This window comes from Grus americana, chromosome 7 (assembly GCF_028858705.1).
Source record: "Grus americana isolate bGruAme1 chromosome 7, bGruAme1.mat, whole genome shotgun sequence".
NCBI classification, from domain to species: domain Eukaryota; kingdom Metazoa; phylum Chordata; class Aves; order Gruiformes; family Gruidae; genus Grus; species Grus americana.
The window spans coordinates 34,414,177-34,442,145 of NC_072858.1; the positions used below are offsets into that span (position 1 = coordinate 34,414,177).

Here is a 27,969-nt window from a genome sequence, read left to right on the forward strand (position 1 = left end):
CAGGCACACTGCTGACGTGTTTGGGAAAGATAACCAGCCCAAGGTGGGAAGCGTGCCCTTGTGTTCCTCCAGCTCTCCTAACATGAGGGCGTTAGCTTGTGCTATGTGCGTTTTGCAGCTGGCTATGTTTTACCTGGTCAGGCCTGAATCGTTTGCCCGGACTCGGTGAAGTGGCTTTCACTGCTGGGCTCTAGATTGCTATCGCACCTACAGATTTTGCAGGGAAGATAATTTCTTGTGTGTTGCCATTTTTCTAATGAACTTGCCCTCTGTGATGACTTGCAAACTTGGGATGAGCTGTAATCTGAAGAAGAGGCTCCTTGAGTCAGCAAGGCACAGGCATGTGCAGGCTTCAAGTGGATGAACGCCCTTTCACTTCCTGAGATTGGAACTCAGAGCTTTGGGCCGCTTGCATCGTACCGGCTGTATGTCTCAGCTGACAGCCCTTCCATGCCCGCCGGCCTTGAACAGCAGCGGCTCTGCTCTCCCGAGGCGTTATCACCTCCTGATTGCAGGCATGGGGCTCTTCTGGTTTGCATCCCAAACCTCGAGCATACAGGGCACCTATGCTATGCTAATATCGATCCTTTGAATCACACCAAAGTAGAGGCAAAACCTCTTCCCAGCAGCCCACCAATGGTCCCAGTGGACATTTCAGTAGCTGAGTTTTCTCCTCTTTCAGATACATCAGGAAGCAAAAAGAAAGAAAGGAAGGGAAAAAACCCCAAACTGGCAAAAGCAAATGTTGTTAAATGCACAGGAAAGAAAGTATTTGAACTGGTAGTATGTCGTATCTCATACTCCTGTTTCAGGCACTTAGACTAAAGAAGTGGCAAATAAATGCAAACTTTTTTTCTGTAGTTATTTGTTCAATTTTTTACTTTCATTTGCTTTGCTTATGTTCTCGCCTTCTGGGAATCTACAAGTTATCAGGTCTCACTGCCACAAATGCTTTTAGAAAATGAATTTGAAAGCCATATGCACAAATGTGAAGAAATTGAATTGTTTCAGTTATTCTCGGGTAGTCATGCCAGAAGTCTTTCTCCACCAGAAAGCAAAAATAACCATGGGATATTCACTTAGCTGTCCAGTACATACTGCACATCCAGTGTCATCAGGAAAACTGACTGGGACTAAGCCACAACATGTTTGTAAAATTACTTTAAAATAATTATGAATAACAAATTCAAGAAATCTTCAGTGTGCTCATGAATATGTCATAAATAAAAAATGAAAAAAATTAACACAAGTATGCGATTTGTAAATTATTCCTTCGGTCCTAGTCATATTTCCTAGAACAAAATGGATATAGCTGAAATATAAATAATCTTCGAATAATGCATTTATTTATAATGATTTAGGGAGCAAACATTAATGGCTTTGTTTCAAGTGTGACTGGAACTATTTCAAATGTTTTCTTTTACAGACTAGATACTAGAGGTAAGGGCCTTCTCTTCTGGTATTAATTCCTATTGCTGCTTTCTTGTTAATTGTGCATCTGATCTGGAATGGCTTAAAGTGATTTAAAGTCATACGGTGCCGCGTGCGGGACGGTCCCCGTGCGTGTTGCAGCCAGACCTTCCCGGCTGCAGCTCCTGAGCCACGGGGAGAATGCAAATACCCCATTTCGTAGTGGGCTTGTGCCAGTTCTGCCGGGGAAGGCTCCAATTCAAACAGTGTTTATATGCAAGCTCAATATACCTGGAATTTAGGAACAAATGCCTTCTTGCTTTTAAGGCTTTTAGCAAAACATTAGGAGTGCTTTATAGTGTGATACAACGTACAGTGCCAAAACTCAGGATAACAAGTATGTTTGGAAAACATTGAGTCTTGAACTAGTTTCTTTATTTATTAAAAAAAAAAAAAAAAAAAAGAAAAAGTAATTCACACGCAAGTGTGTTTGATCCTAGCTGAAGCACGTCTCTCTCCGGCCGTTGGTTGGACTGGGTCGGGGAATCCATTCATTCGAAGGTCGTCGTTTTAACGAGTGTGCCAGGGTGTAGTAAATTGAGGGAACATTTCTCTGTTCTTCAGTACCTTTTTTTAAGAAGGTGCGAGTGCCGGGGCTAACCGTGGTCAGGGATCCGTCCATCCCATCCAGGTCATGTGCAGCAAAAAGCAGGCATCAGAAGACATGAAAGGTGGAGGGAAGAGCGGGGTTTATAAATAAGGCAGGGCGGCGTGGCTGGGGCTGGCAGTCTGGCAGCCGGCGCTGGAGTCCTCAGAGCTCATCCCACGCTCCCGCCGAGTCGCTCATCTCTGTTTATATGAGTAATGGAGCGGCTGGGGGAGGGGATTTGTAAGCACGGAGCAAATACTCTTAGTGTTCATTTTGTGTAAGACTGACATCCACACCAAGTCGAGACTTCCAGCGACGTAGTGTGCAGTCACATGCTGTAGCATTCATGAGTACAGATATAAATCAGGCAGATGTTTGTCGACTGGAATGGGTAATAATTTCTTTCTCTCTTTGTTTGATTTTGCATGTTAACCTCAGATGACAATTTCAAAATTGCTTTCTGCAGTACTTTTCAATAAGCAGGATATGCTTCACTGGAGATAGATGGAGATATTTCTATAGGGAGATAAACATATTTTTATATAGACACAAATATAGACTTACACACATACGCACATGCATATATATATACACACACACATATATATATATATATTTACCATGTGCCAGTGCTGGGGGAAGAAAAAGGATGTGTCTGTTGGACTTTTGGTTTTAAACCTACGGCTTTTCTTTTTCTCTGAACAGACCAAATATGACACTGTTACTCAAACTATAAAATCAAATTAGCACCCTTTATTGTGTTTGCAAACTAATTAAAATGTAAAATGTCCTGAAACCACTGGCTTACTGTGTGACAAATGTAAGATTAGAAACAATTAGAAGGCACTCAAGAGGTTTGTGGTGTTTAGATTTCTGACATTGTTCTAATCATCCCTTTAAATAATGAAAACAATGGTTACCTAGAAATTAAAGGTTTAAAGGAAATTATCTTCTTCGGTACAGTCATTACTTAATGATTGTTTATCATTTTAAATGTTGCCATAGTAGTCAGAGGCTGATTTTTAAATCTGAAAGCAGGCAGGACACGTAATAATGAGCAAACATCTGCTTCATCTATTATTTCTATATGTGATCATAATTTATATTGTAATACCACTATTGAAAAATGAGTCTGATATTTTATGATGATCCATATCCCATTCTACGTATGGCTCAGCACAGTTAGGATTTAGTCACTGTGTTATTTCAGAGCTGTTTTATCTTAAGAATTGGACAAAACTGAAAGTGATTCATGTTAATTTATATGTGTGGTATGTAACCCTTATGAAACAATCAATCACTTATTTCAGTACTTGTCAACTTCCAGAACTAGTTGTTAAGGGTTTTTTTTGATCCGTTTCAGGACTCGGGGGTAATTTTTTATTTTTTTTAACTTTTTTAGAAGAACTTTGACAAGAATGACAGGATATATAAACATTTCTTGGAGCTGTAAGGAATTTCAGTATTTCAGAACTTTTCCAAAACCAGATGTTTCCCAAAGTTGGAAATAGTAGTTAGTACTCTTAGGTGAAGATTAGAAATAATAAATGCAGCAGGCTGATTAATGCAAAGTTACCTATTAATATTCTATTTTGTGCTTTCTTGTACCATGGAGAAATATTCGTGCTTTCTCCCCGAGTCCTTCGGAGACCAGTGTTTGACTTTATATTAATTAGTTATGTGAAAGTAGAATAGATTAGCCTTGGGGGATATTCTATAGAAATGTATAGTGTGTCAAGATGTAACCCATGGAGGATGGGAATCTCGTAATAAGCATTTACTGTAGACAGATGTGTACATTTCTGTGACTGATTGTAGTGGAATTATTTATTATGCTTTCAGCTGTTAAGAATCCAGTATAAGACAATGTGCTCAAATTGTTCTCCATTAATTTTCAGCGCCAAATCTTAAAGGCAGACCGCGCAAAAAGAAGCCTTGCCCACAGAGAAGAGATTCATTAAATGGCATTAAGGATTCCAACAATAATTCTGAAAGCAAAGCTGTTGCCAAGGTAAATCACTTAATAATACTCTTTTCAGTACACTCTCCTTTTTTAGGTACAGCCCTGTCTTTGTTTCCCAGCATGCTGTTTCAAATTTAGAATGTAACTTATTTTCTTGGGGAGATAAATGTAATTTTTTTCAACCATTTTATTCTTCACATTAATTCATGCCTGTGTTCAAAGTTACCAGCAACTATAATCACCTAACAACCTAATGCTATCAGCTTGTTGGTAACTGGTAGTGCTTAAGCTTTCTTGGCAACTAGTGTTAGTTTTCACATTCTGTGACACACAAACATAGTTTGTGACAGTATCTTCGAATTAAAAATAAACCAGGGAGCAGCTCACCCTGTTACAATGTACTTCTAAATATAATTTTGAAGATAAACAGACTATGAAACAAGAGCCACTTCAGAATGGTTTCTAAGAAGCACACACAACAGACATTACCCTGTTAAGATCTCAACTTTCTTTTAAATTAGGGGAAAAAAAAAAAAGATAAAGACAGAAATTCAGTACGAAAGCTTAAAAAAAAAATCTGGGCTGTTTCTTTAATACTTAGTGCTGAGCTGCGTGTTCCAGGGTTTGTTGAATAGTGCATGCTTTTACAGAGTCTTCTGTATGTGCTGCAGTGCTTAGCCCATACTGCAAGTAAAAATTGGGTCGTTGATTTGTGTTTATAGACTTAATCTTTTAGATATTTATGGGTTTGTGTCTTTTCCTTAAAATATTTTAAAATGGAGTTTCTGTAGTGTAATTTACATCCTATTTTCTATGTTGTCTGTGTGGTTTTAAATAGGAATTTGGTTTTCTCTGTAAAAAAAAAAAAGCACAAATGTCTTCTTTCAAGATGATTTAATTTGAAACTGTAAGATGCAAAGACGGAAAATTAGTTAGAGCAATACTTGTAGATTTTTATCTGAGGCAGAACTTTGTCACTGTGATACTTTTGAGCTGAACAGCTAAAAGGTTTGCATAGACTGAATTTTTAGGCCAAATCCTCCTGAATCCGTTGTTTCAATAAATTAGATGGATGTGTATCTGAAAAATGCTTCCATTGTTGTGACCATCTCTTTAGGAAATACAGTGAATCTATAGATCCATTTACGTTGGTATTGTTGTATGCAGTGAATGTCCTGGGAGATTAGGAGGTTAAAGAGGTCAAGTGGAAGTGTTCTGCTCTCAGTTTCTCATAGGAAGGCAAATTAAATTCCACCTCCTCCTCCTCCCTAGGAGTTCAGTTAAAATTGTGCCTTCTGTTGATGATGATAAAAGAGGCTGAAGTTCATGATGAAGCTCTGCCCTTAAGTCACTGTTTCTCTTCTTTTTGTGCCCTATTGTGCTCAGTTGGAGTCTGTGCTATCGTGTTAGACAGGCATAGTGAAAAGCGATGGAGCCTGGTGTGTTGAGTTGCAGGGTCCTGCCAGATACTATAGAGTTTGCCTGAATGTTTTTGCTCTGTGGAAGAATGTGCAAAATCTGCGGTGTGAAAATGTCTCAATTTGCCTCAATTCCCCCTTCCCCCAAGCTGTTTTTCATGTTAAAACATTACCAGCAAACTGCGGCATGGACCATGTTGTCAAAGCACCCTGGACTGTAGCACGAGTAGTTCTGCCTCTTCAGCACCTGATATATAGGTATTAGATAATTAAAAACAACAGTAACACTTCATACCAAATTGTTTATCCTCTCTGTTTATATTTGGGTTCACCCTACTAGTCAAATGGGAGGATATTTCAGATAAGAAGTAATTCTGCCCATTTATCTAGTCATACTGTGCTCATCATTGTGCAGATATTAATAGCATTAATTATCTTGGCCAGCTTAATTTCATTATAAATAATAGACATGCCCATGATATAATGTCCTTGCATGTAGTCACACTGATTTCACTGTGGCTCTTGACATCAATTGGCATCTCAGGGCTGTGGAGATACTTTAATAAGAGGGACAGGGAATCAGAAACCCTCTACAGCAGGTGTATTGCACTTCAGACAGACCCTTCCTATGGGTTTGTGGGGAAGGAGGGGGAAGTGTATTTGAGGAAGGCAGGGAAACTGTCTTCTCATTGTTGGGAACAGTTGGGATGTTGAGTTATCATCTTAGGCTCCATGTTGGGCTTCACCATCAGGTTTCCTCCTCTATCCGTGATCCATCTCTGACTAATGCTGGCAATGGGTCCATGGAGAGCGGAACTGAATACTGCTAGCGTAAACGGGACAAATCCACTTGTGTCAGATGCTGAAACATTGTGGCAGCAGCTCTGGCCGTATTCCTGTTCCAGCTAAAATCCCTTTTGACCAGAAGTTGTGCTGCTTTTCATCCTCAGATGCTGGCACCCAGTGTCTGACAGTAGCCTCATTTCTCGGGTAGCAGGGCGATGGCTCTGATGGAGACGCAGTGGCTGTAAGGTTTGGGTCAGGAAATGGCAGAAGTGGCATTCTGAAGACTGTGGGGTTGAGTCTGTCAAGACCAACACAAGCCACATGGTTGTGCTGAATTTCACGTCCTCAGCTGCCAGTAACTAGAAGGCTTTGTACCTTCTTACAGCTTAGTTCTCATTAGGCATGTTTGCCTTGAACCATCAGCAGGTCATTTTGCAGGCTTTTACTGTTACCTGACACAGAAGAGCGTTCGGTTGGGTAGGAGCAGCTCTGAGTAAATTCCAGTGTAGGTGGCTTGTTAAAAATAGAGCGATAGCAGGACAATGTGGTCCTGGACCTCCAGGTGCTGCCAGGGGAAGTGGGTCTTTCGTGTACCACTTCTTGCTTTTGATCTTCTTGCTGATCGCTGCATCCATTTTAATACCTCCTGGGGAAGATCCCAGGGGAGTTCCCTCCCAGGCTGGACATGTAAAAATTGGAAGAATATGAGGCCATCTACTGAGGCAGGATCAGCTCTCCAGGAGAGATGTATATCAAGCTCTTCTCTGCAAACACTCCCAGGACTCTGGAGGTTTTCATACCTCACATGTCATCAGTGCTGGACAGGCTTTTGGGACTGGCAGGCTCCAGCGTGACCCTCATCGTACCTGCTTCATGCTCAGAAAGAGCGTTCCCATTCAAAGTGTGCAGAAATGCACTGTAAGACTTTTTAAAACTGGCTGATGTGACCATTTTGAAGAGCTGAAAGGATTAACTTGCTAAACATGGAAATTGTCCCCAAATGAATCTACTCATTACATCTCCTAGTGCAAATGCTAAAGTAAATCTCTCACTTCATTTGTACAGCAAGATCTGGGAAATTAGTTTAAAAGTTGCCAGGATATGCTTTTCCTGTGGCCACAGGTGGCCTGGCATGCTCTCAGACCTGGAGTTTTACTCCGAGCGTCTCAGCCATTATCTGATTGAAACTTTAAAAAGCAGGTCTGTAGTGGTCTGCGTTGCGTGTGACCTCTGGCAGGAGAAGACAAATGCACGGGTGTACCCATGAGTGTTGACCGGCCGCTTGGTAATGGATCATATGCCTCTGACGGAACAGAGTAGGAGGCGGTGTGATGCTCCCAGAGCCCATCTCACTACACCCCCAGCTCATCCATGCTGCGGCGCTGGGTTGCCTGTCAGGGCCTTAGCTCTCAGTTTCATTGTGGAGGTGCTACAATGAAAGAGCTGTAACTCCTCCTGTGGAAATTGAGCTCTCCCTTTATAATGGCGTCATTCAGGCTTTCTGAGCAGACCAGAAAAGAGAGCAGAGCCAAGCAAAACTCTGCATTCAGGACCTTCCTCCAGATCTTTGCCCTCTAGGAAGATTCAGAATCATGTTTTGAGAGAGAAGGGTTGTTTTTGATGCAAGTCTGTCATCGCTCGGATGGACTTCAATACACCTATGCTGGATTTACACCGGTGTTACCCAGAATGGCATTTGGCCCTTTTGGTTCTCGTTAATCGCTCACTGGACATGCCATTTATCCATATCTCCTGTCAGAGAGTGGGGAGGTTCCAGAATTGAGGCTTGTGCCTCGAACGCTCAGCGGTTGAAGCACTGCAGCCTTCGTCAAAGCTTCATTGAACCTAACACTGCTTGGAGTCCATCGGTTGTATTTGGGCACGTTGGAGTTCCGCAGGCGCTTTGACCGCACTTTGCTGTTCACTGGAGGGAAGGAGGTTGTGTGTAACACCGGATTTTCTCACTCCTGGTGGTTTTTTTAATGTTACTTACTTTGTTTCCGTTTGTATCCTTGGGAGTAACATCCCTTGCCATTAGTTTGCTTGCATAGCAGTGAGCTTTGATTTCATTTAGCATTCGTGCCCAGGCTGTCTTTGCAAACAGTTCTGAATTGTCCAGTTTGAAAAAGAAAATCCATTTAAAAGTTTGATTGATTGACTTTACCTAGCAAGTGGGTGACCAAACTAAAAAATTGTTCCCAGGTCCAGTGAATTTGTTCCAAGTTTTAACTCACAATAGATTTGCTACTCAAATTAAAAATCCTAAATTTATTGAAATCATGGGGTTATATTGGAAGTGTTAACCCAGTCTTTGGTATAGCATTGAAAACTATGACAATGTAATCTAAACTTTATAAGGAGAAACTGTCAAATAATTTTGCAAGGAGCCAAAGTAAAAAATTCAAGGGATTACAGCTCCAAACTGGAAAATGGATGAAGAAATCCAAAGTTCATTTAATAAGGAAAAAATCCCATTACCTCCATTGAGTTTTGGGTGAAACCCAGGATCTTTACAGAAGTTTAATCGACGAGCATATTTATTACTAAAAGGCAAAGCATGGTGTCTTGGGCTGTAGGAAGACAATATCTCTTTGAACCATGTAACCAGAGAATATGGAGGAGTACAGGGGACATACTTCAGCAGTAACTGGTCGAGAAAAGTCCAGCAGGAAGTCCATTTCCCCATCCCTGCTGCGTTGCCTGGGAGGAGCAAGCCTGTACCCTGCACTGTCCAACAGGAAGATTTTTCAGCAGCATCGATTACCTTGGAAAATTGTGGCCAGTTCTCCCCTCTGCTTCGGAGCTAGTGTTGCTTTGTCCAGCATCTATGGAAAAACTAGGGAGGCAGCTAATCTTAAGCCAGTGCTTTCTGCAACATTAATACCCTGGCGGAGTATAAAAGAAAAGATTTTGCTTTCCCAGCGCCTGAACACAAGGTAGCTTTATTGAGACAAAATAAGCATATCGTAGTCTTTCCAATGATATGTTTGTTGTTTGTTTAGAAGCACTTACATAATGCTCTTCATAGCACGCACTTCCAGAATGTCAACAAGCACCCAGGTAGCACCTGGTTTAAAAGTGAGGAGAGTGAAGGAGAGTCAATGGCTTACTTGACCAAGAGCTCCTGCCTTCCTGTTCAGCGAGATACCTGGCTCTCCTCTGCTGTCCTCCTAAAATGCCAAATGCTCTTACAGTCTCCCTGCTCCCTCTGGGAGCACAAAGGACATGTCTTGGATGGAGTATGGAGCTGCCAGAAGGCTCCTCACAGCATTCAAAAGCATTGATGGGACAGTGCAAATCCAAAATACATGTAACCATCTCCACTACCTTGTATTAGAAGACTTCCAGTATTTCACTGGAAATATATCGATCCTGTCTTGGTCACGGAGAGCTTTTAAACATTAGTTTGCAAGGTTCTGCTCTTTTGGGTTTTTTGTATACATAAATTATGGGAATGCTCGAATTGTAATTTGCTTGATTCAATGAGAGGATTATCTTCAGGAGGACTGCAGGATTAAGCCGGTCTCACTGGATATTTTTTCCTATGTTTGAATGCTGATGAGAGGTAAAGTGGCTCCAATTTGCTGACTTCCTGACTGGCACACGTCTGCCGGGGAGGCCAGTGGGAGAACCTGGAGCTCTGGGACTCACGTGTGTTGGGGCTGCCGGTGTCTACCAGGAAAGGCTCCGGCTACCAGCCTCTTCCTTTTGCTGAATAGTTAGGGCTGTGCTTAAGTTTAAGCAGATGCTCAAACCCACTTGACTTAAGTCCGTGCTGCAGCAGAACCTCCACTCGGGTGTGCTGAGAGCTCTGCCTGGGTAAGGCTTGCCAAGGTTTGCATCTATTTTGGTGGGCCAAAGGGGAGAAAAATGTGTCGTTTCAGAGCTGGCTGCCGAGCGTTCCTGAAACGGGCTGAGCACCCTCAGCTCCAAGGGTTGTCTATGGGAGTTGACAATGCTCCGTGTCAATCCTGGAACTAAGGTTATTATTAGACTTGCTAATGGCAAGTGTATGTGAGAGATGGGAGCTGTCTGTGACATAGCAATGTATAGTCATAAAAATGCAGATCTGGAGAGCATTACCAATGGGTTATAATGATTTAAAGATGTGGCTATTTAAAAATGTTGTGACTAAGATTCAGAACAAGACATTTAGCTCTATAAATAGCTTCCTTTGTTTCCCCTCAAACACAGTTGCATGGTTTGGCCTTCATTTTTTCAACAATCCATTCTGCTAGGAGAGGGTATTTATTCCTTAAGTGAAAATTAAAGGTTACCCAGATCTGATATGACATCTTTTCTTTTCCCAGGTAAAATGTGAGGCTAAGTCAGCTTTGCCCAAACCCAAGAGTAACAACAGCAACTGTAAAAAAGGCTCAAGTGAGGATAAATCAAAGATTGCCGTAGGTGAAGAATGCAGAGCTGATGAGCAGGCTTTCCTTGTGGCTCTTTATAAATATATGAAAGAAAGGAAAACACCAATTGAACGAATACCCTATTTAGGTTTTAAGCAGAGTAAGTATCCTTTTTCTCACTTTCTTGTTGACATTTTAGAATGGTTTGGCTTCTCTGGAGAAAGCATTTGCACACGAAGCCTATTTTAAAGCCTTATGGATGAGGGGGGACCATGTTTATATCTACACATTTTCCAGTCCAGGCATTTCACTGTCTTATGCCTAGATTTGCATCTCTTCCTTCTGGGGTAGTTGCTGCTGGATATTTATAGGTTTAAATCCGCTGATTATGACTAGAAATAGGCATGTTGAAAACTCTCTAGTTTTCTGTTTTGTAAATCTACAGTGTCTGTAATGCCTTTCTTCTGAGTTAATAATATGACGTATCTTTATTGTGCCCAGATGTTCTTTATGAAAGGACAAATATTAAAGGAAGACATTTAAAGGTGGTCAAGAAAAGCACAAAAGGGATTGTATTTTTAAGCCCTGAAATGTGTTTATAGTTAATAAATTACTGACTTTGGAGAATATAAAACCAGACTGTATCTGTTTAATAGAGAATGCAATGTTTAGAATTGCTTTGGCATGTACAGTTTGTAGTGCCACAATCTGTAAAGCAGTTGTAGGTGGAGAAGATACAGTGGGAACTAAATTTTATATAAATATTGCAGCACAATGTTGATCTTTCAGAGTTTCCGACAAAAGGTGTAAATGGGGGTATTTTTCCTCCTTATCTATAGAATGAATGATACTTTATTTCCTTAAAGGGAAAGCTCCATGGATTGAAATATTATTTACTCTAATTTATCTCCCAGATTAAAACCATGTGTTATTTTGATGAAGAATGTCAAACCTGTATGTTTTACATAACAATTTACATACCTAATAGCAATTGGCACTGATTGCAACAGGCCTCCAGCAGCCATTATAAACTTATATAACTCCAAATGATTGCAGTGTTTGTCTGAAAACTGGCTGCTTGAAATGGAAGTAAAATTAATGTACTATGAACAGCTTCGTTGCATTATGCATTGATTCAGATTAAATCAAGGCCTAAGCAAAGCTCTTGATAGCTTTGAAACAGTACAAGGTTCAATGAGGCTTTCAGAACGTTTTCTGTTGAAGAGAGGATTTTTTTTTTTTCCCCCCATTTTATTCTGCACTCCCTCAAGCATGGGGACAGGGTGGGCTTGAAAGACAAGGTGAAGTATTATTTCTCAAATTCCCTACCGGGGATAGGGCCCTCTGCAAACATTCAGCTGAAATACACTGAAAGTTGCCTGACATTTATTATGAATTAGGGGCCTGATCCAGCAAATACTTAAATGCCAAGAGTAAGTATGCTGAGAAGAGCAGAAATGTTTACAGGACGGGGCTCTCTATTTGTCCGGCAAGACTTGTGCAAACATTGCCAATATAAATAGGTTAGTGGGGAGAAGCACTATGTACGCTACAGCAGAGCATCCCCCCGCGGAGGAAGAGATCCCGTCCTCCGTAATCTGCAGCGTTATTGCTGAGTCTGGCCTGAAGTATTCGTAGTATGTCTAGGGGGATCCCTGTTTGTTGGTGGAATTGTGCATAGGTCTTTCATAGAGCTGAGACATCAATTTTTCTTCTAGCAACTGAAGTAAAATAAAAATTAAAATACAAAACAAAACAAAACAAAATAAAATAAAATAAAATAAAATAAATAAAACGTGACACACTAGCAGCAAGCAGTGGCCCCATGGGGCAGTGGGCCAGCGTGAAAAGCACGTGCAAGGGAGGAGTTCTGTGGGAAGTAAAAAGCATCTCCCAGCACATCTTTTGAATTGAGTCGCCTCTGTTCCTCCCACCCCAAGCCATGGGCAAGGCACAACCACTCATACCATAATTATTATGATAATTTTAGTTTCTGCTCCCCCCAGGTTCATTCGCACAGGACCCGTTAGAAGGCACCTTATTGTTTATTGATTATGGAGGCCATTATCTGAGCTGCAGTAAATATTGGATATTGTTGTTTAATCAATAGGCTTTCTCTGTGAGCCAGTGTGTGGCTCATGGTTGCTTGCTAATGAAATCAGTATTAAACAAATAATTAAAAGCAACAGTCTTCCCAATGGGTAATTTTTATTATCAAAGTTATGGAAACATGCTACAGTCATTATAACATACCTCTTATCAGCAAAGTCAAATGAACCTATTACCTTTGTCTCAGTGTATTTTTCCAGTCCCATTAAGGAATCTAAGTGTGTTCTCTTATATGTAATTAAAATATATATAGTATGGGCTAATATTTACTCTTCAGATTATGTAAATACCTCTTTGGAAAATGTTTCACAGGAGCTTTTTCAGGGGTTGTGAGCTTTTTTTCTCTATTTTTCTTTTTTAAAAACTGTTTAATTTACATTTCTTTGAAATATGTTGGTTAATGCAATGCTTATCTAAATACTTATTGTCCCTCTAACAGTTAACCTTTGGACTATGTTTCAAGCTGCTCAAAAACTGGGAGGATATGAAACAGTAAGTGTTTAAGTAACTTAAATGAAATAATTGTGCAATCTAACTTTTCCCTGTTAGAAAAAAAAATGTAAAAGCAAACAATCATTTGCTGCATTTTAGGCTAGCTGTACACATTGTGGGTTTATTGGACCATTTTTGGAAATGGTCCCAATTAGTTCCAGGTTTGGCAAAATTGTAAACTTGTCGTAAAAACTACAAGTGGAAAACATATGTAACTCTTCCCTGTCAAGGAAATTAGTTGGGTCTGTAATTTTTTCCCATGTTGAGAAAGGGCTATTATTGTACAACAAGCCAAGATTGCATAAAAGAAATTTCACTTGGCAACATCCCTGACATCTGTTCATGTCTAATATGGGAAATGTATTAAAGGCTTTCAAAAGTAATCAGCATTGTCCATTAAGGAATAGTATGCTGCAGTATCTTCTCTTATTCCAAGTGTAAAAGATCTTTATTAGACAAGGGTCAGTACCGCATAAACAGGAAGTTATCAAAGTAATTCAGAAAAGTCTCTGACACTTTTTATCAGCTAACCATATCTGACGAGAGCAGTTTATTTTTAGCTCACAGGAAAATTTGATGGCCATGGATTTTACAGCATGTATTTTGAACCAATAAAATATTAGAGCAACAAACTTAGATTAAAATCTTGAAATGAGAAGAAAGAGCTGCATTAATATGGCTCATCGAGATGACATCTGTAATAAAAACCAATTGACATAGGAAGATGTCGTCACTGGAAATATTTTCTTTGCACACAATGATCAGATTAAGTTGTTCAGTTCCTGCCACAGTTGGATGAAAGAAATTATTTTTGCTTTGTTTACGAAGTAATCTGGGACATATCTGTGCTGTAGAGAAATGACAAGAAGAAATGCACTATCAAGAAACTGAAAGTCTTTTGAACCAAGATACAAAACTCACTGTTTTCCTTCCATACAATAAAGCGTATTGTTCTGTAAATCAGCAGCCTGGGTTCATTAGCATGGGTGTGGCTGGGATTTTGTGAAACATGAAATCTAACCTCCTCAACAAAAATATATGCTTGATTTGGCTTTTATTGTTCCTCTATCTTTCATTAATCAGCACATACCATGCTTATGTACAGGGGTGTGTGTAGGTGCGCTCATGGGTTATATATGAATGAATAGCTACCATAGACAGATTGTTACAGCAATTATGAGCCATCGGTAATTGCCACGAGTTGTAAAGTGCAATGAAAATGAGGGCTAAAATCTTGAACTTGATCCAGAGCGCAAGGGAAGGCTGGGAGGGAGATGGAAAGGAGAATGGCATGTTCAGAGTGCTCGGGGAGGCGGGCCATTTTCACAGCAGTGTTTCAGATCTGCTTGAAGGGTATCGAAGCAGGGATGCAGGAGTGGTGGCTTGCTGCAGAGGGCTGAGTTTTAGTGCCAGAATGAGAGGGAGAGGGATGGATTTAGAGATGCTGGAGAAGGTTGAATCTCTGTGCCTGGGGCAGAGCCAGGAGTAGGGTGGCGAGTTTGTGGACACGAGGCCAGAGAGCCAGGTCTACCAATGGTAGCAGAAATGTGAGGGGATCAGAGGGGCAGGATCACATACATGAGAATGTCATCCAGAGTAGCATCAGACCACCCTTGTCTCAAAGCTCCTGTCCTTCTCTCAGTGACAGATGTTCTCTGTTGTTTAGGGCCATTTGTCACCTTTGATGAAAAAGTACCAGTGGTGCTTATTCTTCATAGAGAAGAAACTAAGCAATTGCTTGCTGGTCAGTAAATGGCAAGGCAAGCATAGCTCACGCCCTCCGACATACCTGGGAGCCCAGCTTTGGTTTGAGAGTGCTCTAGCTGAAGTGATGGGCCTGATCCTGTTTATATGATGTGAGTGGCATCTGTGCTGTCTGCAGAAGAGCTGAAGTTGGGAGGACCGTTGTGTTGTAATTTAAGTTGTACATAGAGCATGAGGTTTCTTGACCTCATTCTCTTCTGTTAACAGTCTCATCCTCAATATGGATCTGCCTTTGCTTTGCATTGCTTGAATGTTAAACTGATAGCGGTTGCAATACTTTGACCTGTGCACACCCTGGTGTTTATTATTTTATGGCCAGTTGATATTCATTGAGTTTGCTAAGATGCTTTTGTGTTTGATTAATGTTTCATTTTTCAGCAAGGCAGTGGATGACTGAGGTGACACGGACCTCAGTAGCCGTTCCAGAATCTTAGGCAGGTCTGCTTAGGTGTAGAAATGTTGAGTGAGTGCTGTAATTCACGACCAGATGACCAGAATCCACCACTCACACATACAGTGGCAATATCTATTGATGAGAAGCCATGTGCAGAGCAAAGGCTTTCTTGAACCTGCCCTGATTAATACCCATTTATATGTATGGACCCTTCCATCTGACTTGAACAAGTCATTTGTCTGTTATAAGGGCTTCATCATCTTTAACTTATTTTAAAATTTCGCAAGTTTTCTGGTTTGTGCATTGAGATAGAAATGGGTCTTTTCTCTTGGAAGTATTGTAAGGAAAAGAATATTTAAAAGTAGATATTTGGCTTCAGCATGTGACAGACATTTTATGAACAGGAAACAAATAAAAGATTGGTTAAAGTCACATAGGGGAACTTAGAGTGGTCAGGTGACTAGGTTTTACTAGTAAGTGTAGAAACTTTCCCAGTTAAAGCAGTTGCAAACTTTACATCCTTTTGTTTGGCAGAACAATGACAGTCAGCCCATTTTCAATTTCCACCTTGTCCATGTATAGATGCTTCGATGGGGCTTTAAAAACATCTTTGAGAAACAAGCAGAGATTATGTACGGTGTTTTCCAGCTTCTGCCCCGATTCACAGAACAGTGCAAGACCTCTGAGTCCAGTCTGTCAGTTAAGGACCTAAGTGAGTGAAAACAGCCAGGGAGTGGATTTGAGGTGCAGAGCACAATTTTCTTAGCCATCTGGCTTTCCTTTATTGTCATGTATCAGGGGCTGGAAGGGATCCGGTGAGGCTTGACAAGGAGTATTACCTGTACATACAGCATGTACGTACAGCATATACATACAGGATATCGAGTAGTGGCAAGTCATGATTGTGTGTCATACGTCGTATTTAAGGGCTCTCCAGTTAGAGTACCTGTGAGGGTCATTTCTCATCTGTCCATTATCTGTTTGACTACTAATTCTTAGTTAGTTGTCATCTATAACTGTGTAATACCACACTCCCATGTACTTCTTGTTGGACATAATACAGGCTTAATAAAAATAGCAACCCGTACAAATTAGTTTAAGTCCTTAACAGATGAAGCTGTCTCTCTGGAATTGGTGGGATCATGTTTCTCTTAAACAAAGATACATGAAATGAGCATCTTTGTTACTAATAATAGGAGAGTGCATTGGAAAGCACTCTGTATAGCAGACCTTCACAGTATGAATGATTTAAAATGTCCTCAAATCCCTGGATGAAATACAAAACAATGTCACGTTCTAGGGGGCTCAGCTGCAGCGGCATTTAACAGCCATTGCCTGGAATTTTCTCAGTCACCCTAAGTCAAGTAAGTAAAAGGTGCAGATGCTCATAGATGGGAAACTTCCAGGATTATCTAAAGAGTTGTCCTTGGCAAGTCATGAAGTGGCATTTTTCCTTTTGAGCCAACACAAAAGGAGTGCCTTGGCATGTTTGCAGAAGGCTGTGGTGCTGAATGGACTCTACTTAGAGATATCTTAGAAAGATAAAGGGTCAAAAGAAAATTAGGCAGAGTTTAACCTTCGATGTGTAGCAGCTTAAATTTTGCCAAAGGTCGGTGGGATCCCATTTAGCTGCTGCCTCCTGGGTGCAACAATAAAGTGCTTTAGTTTTTAAAAATTAATGATTGACAAGTACAGCAGTCCTGCATCTGGGCAGGCCCAAAGAAACTGATATATGAGTGGAATGCAAAGCTACCTGGGTTTGTTTCATCCAGAGCTAATACCCAGGGCTCCGTTTTGAAAAGCGTTGTGAACATCACGTACCGTGACCAGAAAATCCCCCATTAGAGTTGCAGCAGAAAATGAGCAAGAAGCCTTTTCATGAGGAAGGGAGCTGGGATTGCAGTGCAGAAGACCTTAAGATTTCCCAAAGCAGAAGACACCATTAAAAGCATGTGTATAAACAGTCCTCTACTTTAATAGATAAGATCATTGGTTTTATTTGGTTGTTCTTGAGTACCAGTCACTGCCTAATACTGTGCTTCTAGGAACCAGATCAGATCTGCTCTCAGGTCCCTGGGCAGACCAGTCTCTTGCTTAACTCCAAATTCTGCTGATTGGGGAAGATGTCACAGAGGTTTTCAAAGCTCCTGGCTTCCAGCGGGCCCGGCTCCAGGACTGTGAAGCTGTAGGTTGGAGCAAATTGTGGGAGGGGTCTGCAAACCAGAAGACTGCTTTAAAACTAAAGCCAGCATTGGAATGGGAAGCTGTTGGAGATGAGATAGGCCTGTGCAATTGCCTTGATTAATGGGTGAGCCTGGCACATCCTGCACTTCTAGAAATGTGGCAGACACTGCGAGGGATGTATATACTGGTAGGAGTAGGGAAAAACAAATTGGAATACTAAAGCAGCAAAAGTTCTTTGTCTTCTGTATGTTTTCTACTGGAGTGGGTCAACTTACGTCAAGAAACTGAAGCTGAATTAATCAAAGGTGTGAAATGAAAGTGCTCAGGACATTTATTAAAGCTTTTGCAAGGTCTTGGTTGTCTTACACCACTATAGTTCCATGCCCTTGAAAAAAACCAACACTTTGCTCCTGAATGCGTATGGGAAATGCCTTGCCCAGGCAGCTAAAATATTTTACCATTTTCATACCTTTTGTTATCTGCCTTTCTGCTCCTCACGTGCCCCGTCATGGACATGTCACTAACCAGGAGCACATGTGAGCCCTTTCAGAGTTAAATCTGCTGTGTAAAAGCAGCCAAGGCAGGCATTTTTGGTAGGACCAGCAACCATAAGCAAAGCATTGCCAAGCACTGCCCTTTCCTGGCTCCTCAGGAAGCTCCTAGTCACTGGGGTGGCTGGGAGGGACTTGTACGAGAGAAGAAAGCAGTCCTGGGTTTGGATGTGGCCAGCGTGAGCATCCAGCTTGAGCAGTGCTGCCCTGCATGACAACTGTGAAGTTTCCACAGTGCAGCGTTTTGTTCAGATTGTTTAAGGATATAATTTATCAGTTACTTTGAGGTTTATTAAGCATAAAAACTAAACTTTCCGGAGCAGGGGAAAACTCAGCCCCAGGCTTTGTTAGAATAACAATTGTTTCAGGGAATGTCAAATTTAAACTTAGCTCCGTACGTGGGAGGGCACAGCTCTGCTAATGGCCAAGGACTTCTGGTCCGTTGCAGAGGAAGAATTGGATAAAGTTGGGCAAATGTTTGTGTAAATACTATTATTCCAAGCACCATAAAGGAAAGAGACACCAAAATGATACAGGGATTTCAAAGGGATTCCCTTTTCCCCTTAAAGCTGATTGCGTTTACTGTTGTTCCAGCTTGAGTATCGACTCTTGAGTCAGCTCATAGTTAATGAGACTTGGGCTCTGAGGTTAACATTTTCCTTTTGAAAATGGAGACCATGCTTCTTAGTCACATCAGGATGTTTAGAAAGGGGACTTGCAGTAGTCCTCTTGCTGACTAATCCTTTGCTTTCGTTTATAGCTTCTGCACAGCATCGCTGTACTTAGCCAAAGCATCAAGTCCTGGCCCACGGCCTTGCAAGCCAGCCAGGCTGTGCTCGCCAGAGGGCCAGAGCACAGGCCCCAGATTGGCTTTGTGCATCGTTGTTCCCCATGTCTGTGAGGCTGCCAGAGACTTGATTTAATATGAAGCCACTTGGAGCAGTCCTCAGGGGATTGGTGATTTTTGGGAGCTACCAGAAGGCAAGGGCTGTCTGGCCATGCCTCTGTCTTTTGCCTGGCCCGGGGACCGGTGGAATAGGTGTGGGAGGCAGGGAGGAGGCAGCTTCCCATCCAGGCTTTCCTCCCCAGAAGGGTACTTGGTCCAACTCTTTTTTGACCTTTCAGGTTGCAGAGAGAGCATCCGTTCATAGTCTCAGGAGGTGATGTTCTTTTATGGCTCATTAGGACTCCAGTTCTTTAAGCTCTTTAGTAATAATAATAGGTAGAAGTGTGGGTAGCCTGGGGAAGAGACAGCGTAAGAACTTAAACAAAATAGACTCTAAAATGAACCTTATCCTCAGATGAGTGTTTGATTTGTATTTAAATAATTTGTTTGTGCAGAGTTTATGCTTGAATTGCAGTCTTTCTCTTGTGCCTGTGGTCTTTGGGTTGGTTACAGAAGACAGAAAATAAAATTAGTCAATGCAGTCATTTTTAAATAAGGTTTTGCTTTAAATAAGGTTTTGCTTTAAATAAGGTTTAAGATAAAATACTCCCTTTATCTATAGGTGCGAACTATGTACAGGTGCTAATAGTGAGTTGGAGATGCTGATGTTTTCTAAGGAGAACGGCGCAAACAATAAACTTGAATAAATTGTAACATTATCAAATGATAAGTCTCCAGCCATGCCTTTAGCTTTGGAGAATAATTTCTGCAAAGGAAGGATATTCCTCTTATATTGAGCGAAAAAGAAACACCTCTTACCCTGTAATATTTAATGACGGTAGCTATCTCCTCTTGTTTAGATTACAATTACAGGCCTCAGATTGCAAGTTGTAATATTTGTTTTCTTCTGATTGCTGCCTTTAGCTCCTCAGTAAACGCCATTGACTGCTCTGTGGGTAACTCCGAAGAAGCCTCCAGGGCTGAATATATTAAAATCCACAGCATTCCACAGAAAATGACAAAATTCTCCCCAAATTGTCCCCACAGTTTTCCACTGGCCTTCTTTATGAGCTGCAGGCAAAAGAGAGTGATCTGTTGTGCTTGTCCTATTCCTGTTTTTCTTCCTGTTTCAAATATAGCCGAATATATAAAATAATGAAGTGGTATTCAGAAACAATTCTTTTGCCAGGTCTTCCATCTGTTATTCTGTATAATCCTAATTTCTGTACAAAAAAACAGAACCATGGTATGCAGCTCAATATGTTACAAGATGTTTATTTTCATCAGCATGGTCCAATAAAGTACATAGCTCAAATATTAACATTGGAGTATGTTAAGATTTCATTACTATTTGATCTATATATTTTACTGACATAAATGGATAAAAATAAACAGCTTGTAACATATAGAGTTACAGACTATGCTTTTGTGGATTTACAGAATTCTGTAGTGGATTTGGGTTTTGCAGCAGATTTATTTTCTCTAATTCAGTTAAAATAACTATGTAATCATTATTTGTGCTGAGTATGGTTTGAGCTTCATTTTCATAATTCACCGTGGGATTTGTCTGCATAACTTCTGATGGTTAATGACCCTATATTGATTGAGATTCTCTTTTGTGAGGCTGTATTGCTTGTGACTTGATAATGAATCAGTCAGATCACTCCATTTTAGAGAGAAAGAAAATAGACATAGTGTTAACTTACAAAAAAAAAAAAAAGATACCAAAAGCTCTGTGCACTCTATATATTCTGTAGGGGCTTTTATAGTGCTTGTAGTACATGCTGTTCTGAAAGTGTCACACATGCATTTGTTGTTGTGAACGCAAACGCTGTAGAATCTGTAAAGATGCAAGATTAAATTTTCCATTGCCATTTTTACAGATAACAGCCCGTCGACAATGGAAACATATTTATGATGAATTAGGTGGTAACCCTGGAAGCACAAGTGCTGCTACATGTACTCGCAGACATTATGAAAGGTAAGATAACAAATCTGAAATGCTTGTTTAATAATGAAAAAATTAATTTGGAGAGCCTTCAAAGCGTTTTATAAAGAATTAGAGAAAGAGAGAGAGGCTTCTTAAAGATATAGTAAATATTCCCCCAACAGTTTAGTCAGATAATCCATTGTAATTTAAACCAGAGCGTATGTCCACAGTGACTAAATAAATAAAACAAGCATTGAATTTTTCTTTGGTACGTATTTTAATTTTTACAACAGCTTTCCGGTTAAAGAACCTGAAAAATTGAGCAAAACATACTCAAGGAAAAATAAGAAACGACAGCTAATTGATGCAAACACTTGTCTTCTGTCGTTTTTTAGGAATACCAATTAAGCAAATTGTGGTTGTGATCAAAATAATGGGGTGGCCCACAATGCAGGGTGCTGTTAATGTTGTAGGTCATGCAGAGCGTTGCATTCCTCTTCTTCATTGCATTCCTTCCCTCCTCCCTGCCTGCGAGCTGCTGCCAAACACTCTTTCTCTGCAGCCATTGTTGCTGGTCAGAACTGTTGATTTCTTATTCTTCCCATGTAGATAATAACATCCAGGGCTTGTGAAGCCAGCACGCATTGAATAAAATGCTGGAGCTGGAATGTTGTTTTGGTTTAGTATAGTTTTTAGAAATAACTCTCTTTTTTTTTCTTTTTTTTTCTTTTTTTTTTTTTCTTAGACAAGCAAATGTTAAGAAAAGCTCTGCAATTTCAGGCTCAGATAAGGAAAGTCCAATCTCTTGTTCCTGAGCATAAACAAGTTACTTTGCTGGGGTCAGGAAAAGATTGTACTTGCCTGTGCACAAGGCAGCACAGCAGAGCTGTGCTCAGAGGGCAGTTTGTCACCTTCTTTTAATGCCTTATGTGTTGGTCACTCCAAGGGAGACGCTGCCCTCCTCATGGAGGGGGAGGTTGATCACCCTCATTTACAGGAGACATCTCCAACATAAGGACTTGGGTGCATGAAGAAGTTAGAAGCTTTCTGGAGATTGAGCCAAGCAGCAGAGCAAATTGAGTGAGTTGCTGTGCACGTCAGACGGGGCTTTTCCCTGCCTTTGCATTGCAAATGTTATAGATTGTTGACTCACCAGATAATGGTGAGTATTAGGCTCAATGAGTATTTGGCTCTTCCCCTCCATCATTACAGCCTGAAGAGGCTCAGGGCTTCCTCTTGCACCCAGGTCAGCCGATGGGTTTCAGACTGGCAGTCTGGGTCTTCCACCAGATGTGTTTTGTAGGATGTTTATTTGACAGAGGAGATCCAGGCATGCATGAGAGTCAGGTCTCTGCGGGCTTAGGTTGCACAGGGAGCAGGCGTTGCTGGGCTCTGTTGAAATCCTAGAGTCACCGAGAGAGCGCGTCTGTTGTAGTTGTGGAAAAATAAATGAGCCATTCACAAATACGCCATGAACCTCTGTCTCTCTCTTCTGCTTTCATGCTAGTGGTTTATTTTTTTACATGCAAAACCCTTAGATTGCACTCCTTTTTGATGCATAGAGACTTGTCCGTGTGACTTACTCAGCAGCTACTCAGGGGTATGCTACAAAGTGCCACAAAGCCCATTGTGCTCACTAGAAAACCTAGAGCAGATTCATGATGCTTTCAAGATTGAAAAGCCTTTCCAGGCTACCCAAAAGCAGTTCAGCTTGCCTTGAGCCAGTCTGAGGAGGGAGTCTTTTAGTTTATGGTTAGATTGGTCTTAGCACACCAAAGAGCTCAGATCTGAGGTTTTGGATGCCAGTCTGTTGTGTAGTTCTGGATGAGGTCTGATATGAGGCAGCACCTATTTTCCAGGTCTCTGGCAGGCTGTCAAAAGATGGCATTTGGAGAAAAAAATCTTGTGGGGTTTTTAGGTTAGCCCCGAGTTTACCTAAAATATACTTTACCAAATCTGATCTGAAAAACCAAAACACGTATACAAAAAATCTCAGTGACTGGTCCGATCTCTAGATTTCTAGTGTTAGACACTTTTTTTTTCCCCCCCTACCACAGGAAAGCTGTATTAAGCCTCAGACTTGGAAAAACATAAATGAAATTGTTGTGGTTTGTTTCAGCTGGTAATTCTAACTACAGCACCTGTAAATGTAATGCTCATTTATAGCCATCGTGCTCAGATGACATTTAATCTAAAACTAGAACTGCAGTGCAGGAATACACATTCATGATTCAGGACACACAGACATTTTCTAACTTGAAGGTGAGCTGTAAAGCTAAACTGGAAATTGAAGTAAGCTGGGAAGTAAATGCTGAATAAACCTCATGATTTTTCCTTTCTGAATCCCACTGGCCTTTCCTTGCTTACTGGAGGCAGAACAGGCAGTTCCCTGACTTCGCTGATCCTGCTGCTGTTTGACTTAGCCTTGCCATTCATCTCTACAACTGGATCTCAAGGGCATCCGTGTTGTGTTAACTAGCTTTCTTCCAAGATGACAGAGAAGCTACTAGCTGTTTGCACCGGCTTTAACATATCAAAGCTGCTTAGGTGGCAGCAACCTTTCAGTGACATCCTTAGGATGCTGAGGAGTGGCTTGGCACGTATGTCCCATTCAGGTACGGCATCCCATCTTCCTGCCCTCTCCAAGTTCCCCTCTGCAAGCTGGAGCTTCACACACAACTTTAAAGGACAAGAAGAAAAAAGGAAGGAAAAAAAAAAGAAAAAGAAAAGAAACCAAGAAATGGAGAGGTCAGAATTGCCTCTCTGTCTAGGAAATTCCATGAATAAATGTTGCTTTTCTAAAAAGGTGCCTATAACCTCTAAAAAGCCATCATGTTGCTGCAGACCCATGGTACCAAGGATGGCAAAAGCTGAAACAAAGCCAAATTTAAAGGCTGTGAGGAATACTTTGCTCCCCTCTCCATGCCCCCCTGTTTGGAGCAGGGGTTGTGGTGGTTGCTGCTGGTGGTGCTATAGGAGGGCAGAGTGCTTCGGTCGGTGCAGTGTTTGCTTTGTTTCCCTGGTAGAAGGGAAAGAAAGATTTTGTGTGCGTTATCAACTGATTCATTTTTCATGTAGTACGGTTTGTGTTTCCAGTAACTGGTTTCATTTTAAAACAAGGCAAGGCTGCCAGTGTTTCAGTAAGTGTTATTTGTATATTAGTTAGACAACTTTTGTTTTATTAATGAGTATAATAATGGAAGTGCAGGTTGCTGAGCAGAAGCAATGGGTGTTTTTATTTAAAGCATAGCAGGCGTCGTATAATGCCAATGAATGCGTTATTGTCACTGTAGGCATGGCTGGTCTGAACCTGCCTCTGATTGGGTTATTCCAAATAGGCCCAAGCACTTCATAAAAATGTCTTTGTCAGCCTAGTTTCCCTTCCAAACCTATTCATCTCTGTCAGTTTTTAATATTAGTACCAGGCTCTTGGCTATAGTCCATTAGTACTGTACTTAATTGCTCATGTTACAGATGATTACCAATATAAAAAGCATTAATGTTTTCCCATCGTGGGGCTGTTGATGTGTGCACGACTCGGACCGTACAGAGCTTATGGGTTGTTGTTTTGGTCGTTACTTTCTTCATTTGTGCTCCTTTAATGCACTTACTTTGCACGATGACAGAAAGCTAGAGGCTAGAGACGTGTGTGGTTGGTATTAGCTGATTCAGCCTGAACCTTTTCTGTGAAACTCCTGCAGCCCTTGTCAGTACCCTGCATCTCTCTCTTATCAAGAAACCCTCAGAAACGGCTACTTTTCTGCAAAGCACTCTCCTCCATGCTGCCTTCCCCTAATAATGCAGATGTGGTTTTCACATGCAGGGTTTGAGGTTTCTTTCGCTTTTACACAAAACACGTGATCGGCAGCTTTAGTTTTCCGGCGTGAACGATAGGCTGTGTTTCTGCGCTGCTGGTGACGTTGTGGATAGGGATTTTTCATAAATATTACACCAACACCACTCCTCCCCCCCCCCAAAAAAAAAACCCCAAACCAAAAAGCCCGACCTGCTATTTTGCAAGGTATATAAAGTTCCCAATAAAAGGCATTGAACAAAACAAAAAGACGAGCAATTGCCTGTTGGGACCTTTTTCTGCCTCCAAGTCTGGCTGTGATTCATCTTGGTTTCCTCCAAAGCAAGCCTTGTGCACGAGCTGCACACAAACACGTACGGGAATTGTACACGTGGGGAATTGTGGTGTGCAACAGCATGCAGTAACACTCCTTGGCTGCTTTGGTGGACAGATGCGTTGGTGTTAGAAGGTGTCATGGCAGGCAGCTGGATGGCCCCAGAGAGCAGGAGCCCTCCCAGCCTCTTCGGGTGCTGTGGGGAGCCTGGTTCCCTTGGGGTCTCCGGCAGGGATGGACCCAGAACATCCCACGGGCCATGTCCTGCTCTTCAGCAGTGTGTCTCATATCCTAGCCCTCACAAGTCACTAGCACCTCGAAAACCAGACTGTCCTGGTCAAACCCAGCTAGAGGGGGGTTTATTAGGCTTCACGGTCTCGTCAAATTCAGGCAGCTGAGTGAGAAAGTGTTCTGCAGAGCCACAACCATCCAGGACTTGATGAGGAGCTGGTGGTGAGATGGGTCCCCAGAGCAGGTCGTGGTTTTTCACAATTCAGCAAGGTGGCTGTGCCCACACTTCGGACACAGACCTGCAGAGGGTTTTGTTCTGGCTATGCGTGTGGCCCCTGGGCACTTGCAGAGTAGCCTGCATATCTGTCCCTCAGCAGGGGTCTAAACCCCAGGAGATACAGTGTCTTGTGCAATTCAGAGCCCGTACTGCCATTTTTCTAAGTTGCTTGCATAAATATTATATGTTATCAGAAACACAAGGCGGGTCAAAATAAGTCCCTTACATGGTTTCCCTTTAACAGCCGTAAAGTCTCTCTACCCTAAGGATATTGTGCGGTAATTCAATACGCAAGAGAGCCCCGCATTCCATGCAAATGCTGTTTGGTTTTGTTAAAGCGTTTGGATAACGTTGGTAATGTGTAAGCATTTCAGTGGAGTTTTGTAGGAAATAGCAGCCAATCTTTTAGAAGGAACAAAAAATAGGAGGCTAGAATAGCATCTACATGAAAATGCTTATGGTTATCTTTTAATACACATTGTAATTAATAGAAGGTTTTGATTTACACTGTTAAGTGTGAAAACATCCTCAGGCAAAAATTAATCAAATGTTATGTCATGCTGTAAACTACAGCTAGCTCTTTGTTTGACCCAAAAAAACTTGCCAGGCAGCAGTTTTTTCTTGTCGTACTAACTCGGTTGTTTTATTTTTGCCTTCACCCCACTTTCCTGCCCCCCTCCCACTTCAGCTAGTTCCAGACCCCCAGAAAACTTCGCAAGTTGCAAATTGTCTCAATAGTTTTCCATCAAGCACAAATTTAAGCCTGAAGATAGATGAGGTGTCTCAGTTCTCTCTTTCTTTTCCTGGGTTTTCGGTTTGGTTTTTTTTCTTTTTGATAAATAACAAGAGGTTTCTACTTATGATTTTCTGCCCTCAGGGCTTTATCATTAAGATTAAATAACTGTACTCTCAAGCATACCACTGAACAAACATCTTTTCAATTATGTGAGTAACAGATGCTTTAACAAAGGAACTATTGAAAATTCAGAAAGCTTCCCCTCTCCCCCAAATTTAAAAAGTATCAGATGACAGAGGAATGTAATTGTTTACCATTAAAACAGATCCTTAGCTGTCCATTCAAAACATCTGAGAACACACAGTTTTTTTAAAATTTCTGGGTTTTCAGCCTCAGAGACTTACTGGCCAGCACTACAGTCAGCGGGAGTCCTTGGGTGCCAGAGTGCTGGGCAGTCGGGCACTGCCTTCCAGTGCGTGGAAACAGATGCTCTCCCTCCTCGCGGGGAATTGTTTTCCCAGCCACATCCTTCTTTCCCCCCAGGAGTTAGTCCCAGCAGAATTGGGGGATGCCGTGCGCTACCCAGTGCTCCCGGGCGGGTTATCCCCCAAGCAGAGGGAACTTCCCAGACATGCCCGCCGTACACATGTGTGTCGAAGCGTACCAGGTGCTGAGGCTGTGCAGTGTGCCCAATGCTCTTGGGGTCCCACCACTCCTAGCAGCTGAGCTGGGTGGTCAACATCAGGTAAAGTGTGTCTTGCGTGATAACCTCATTTCTTGGCATCCAGGAGTAGGGACAGGCTCTGCGCCAGAGGACAAGCCCCTTTTCCTTCCTGGGAGCTGAGTTGCCCCAGGAGGGTGCTGCGCAATGGGAGATGCGCCATTCTCCTTTGCAGGAGCAGCACCAGGGGTGGAGAGTAAGATCTTTCCCCTCAGATACCCCAGGTCTGCCGGGAATCTCCACCTTGTACTTTACTGCAGGACTTTGCTAATATGGCAGGGGTTGCATCTAGTTTGTTCAACTTTGTGCAATGGAGATGTCGCTCAGAGCTCCCAGGGAGGGTCAGCAGGACTTTGGAGTCCCTCCAGGAGACCTGCATCCCACGGGCAATGCGAAATGGCATCTGTAAGCTTGTCCTGAGCATAGGGACCAAGCGTTGCAGGGACTATATGGACCTACGGAACAAAATGCATGTCTGCCTTTAGATGCAGAAATGATGACTGTGGCCAAAATAGACACTTGTAACAATTTTAGTAGTGACCTGGGGAAGCTGCTCTGTCCCCGTCACCCTTCCTTTCCCATGCAATAAATCTGCACCGAAGGTAAAAGACTGGGGTTGTTCATCTCCCCCTGCTGAGTTGTAGGATCGAGAGTGCCTGAGCTTCCCTCGCCTGGCTGTGCAGCTAAATCAACAGCTGGGTTTGTAATGTCACTAATTTCCAGTTTACTTAAAACAAAGTGTCTTTGAATTCTCTTACGGCAGCGCAGTTCCCACCTTTCAGCAGTGAGCCATTCTCATTACCCACCAGCACTCCCAGTGGGCTGTGAGGAAAGTTGTTGATGAAAGGATGAAAGAGCCATTTCTTTAAGGAAGGAAAGTTCTTTGGGAAGAAAATTGAACTCAAGCATATTTTGTCTTTGCTGATAAAATACATGCCAGTTTTGTACTTCAGACAAATGCAAATAATTCTATTGCTATTGTGTTC

The 27,969-nt window shown here is 41.8% G+C and overlaps 1 protein-coding gene across 4 annotated transcripts in view; it reads left to right on the forward strand.

The window, feature by feature from the left end:
- Nucleotides 1–27,969, forward strand: part of ARID5B (AT-rich interaction domain 5B) — a 119,144-nt gene that overhangs the window by 78,784 nt on the left and 12,391 nt on the right. For 3 of the 4 annotated variants that reach the window (XM_054832185.1, XM_054832187.1, XM_054832184.1), the window contains 4 exons: nt 3,958–4,070; nt 10,537–10,741; nt 13,130–13,182; nt 20,845–20,942. In XM_054832185.1, the coding sequence (XP_054688160.1) occupies nt 3,958–4,070; nt 10,537–10,741; nt 13,130–13,182; nt 20,845–20,942 (469 nt within the window). The remainder of the gene's footprint in view (nt 1–3,957; nt 4,071–10,536; nt 10,742–13,129; nt 13,183–20,844; nt 20,943–27,969) is intronic. The other variant, XM_054832186.1, reaches the window with a different exon arrangement.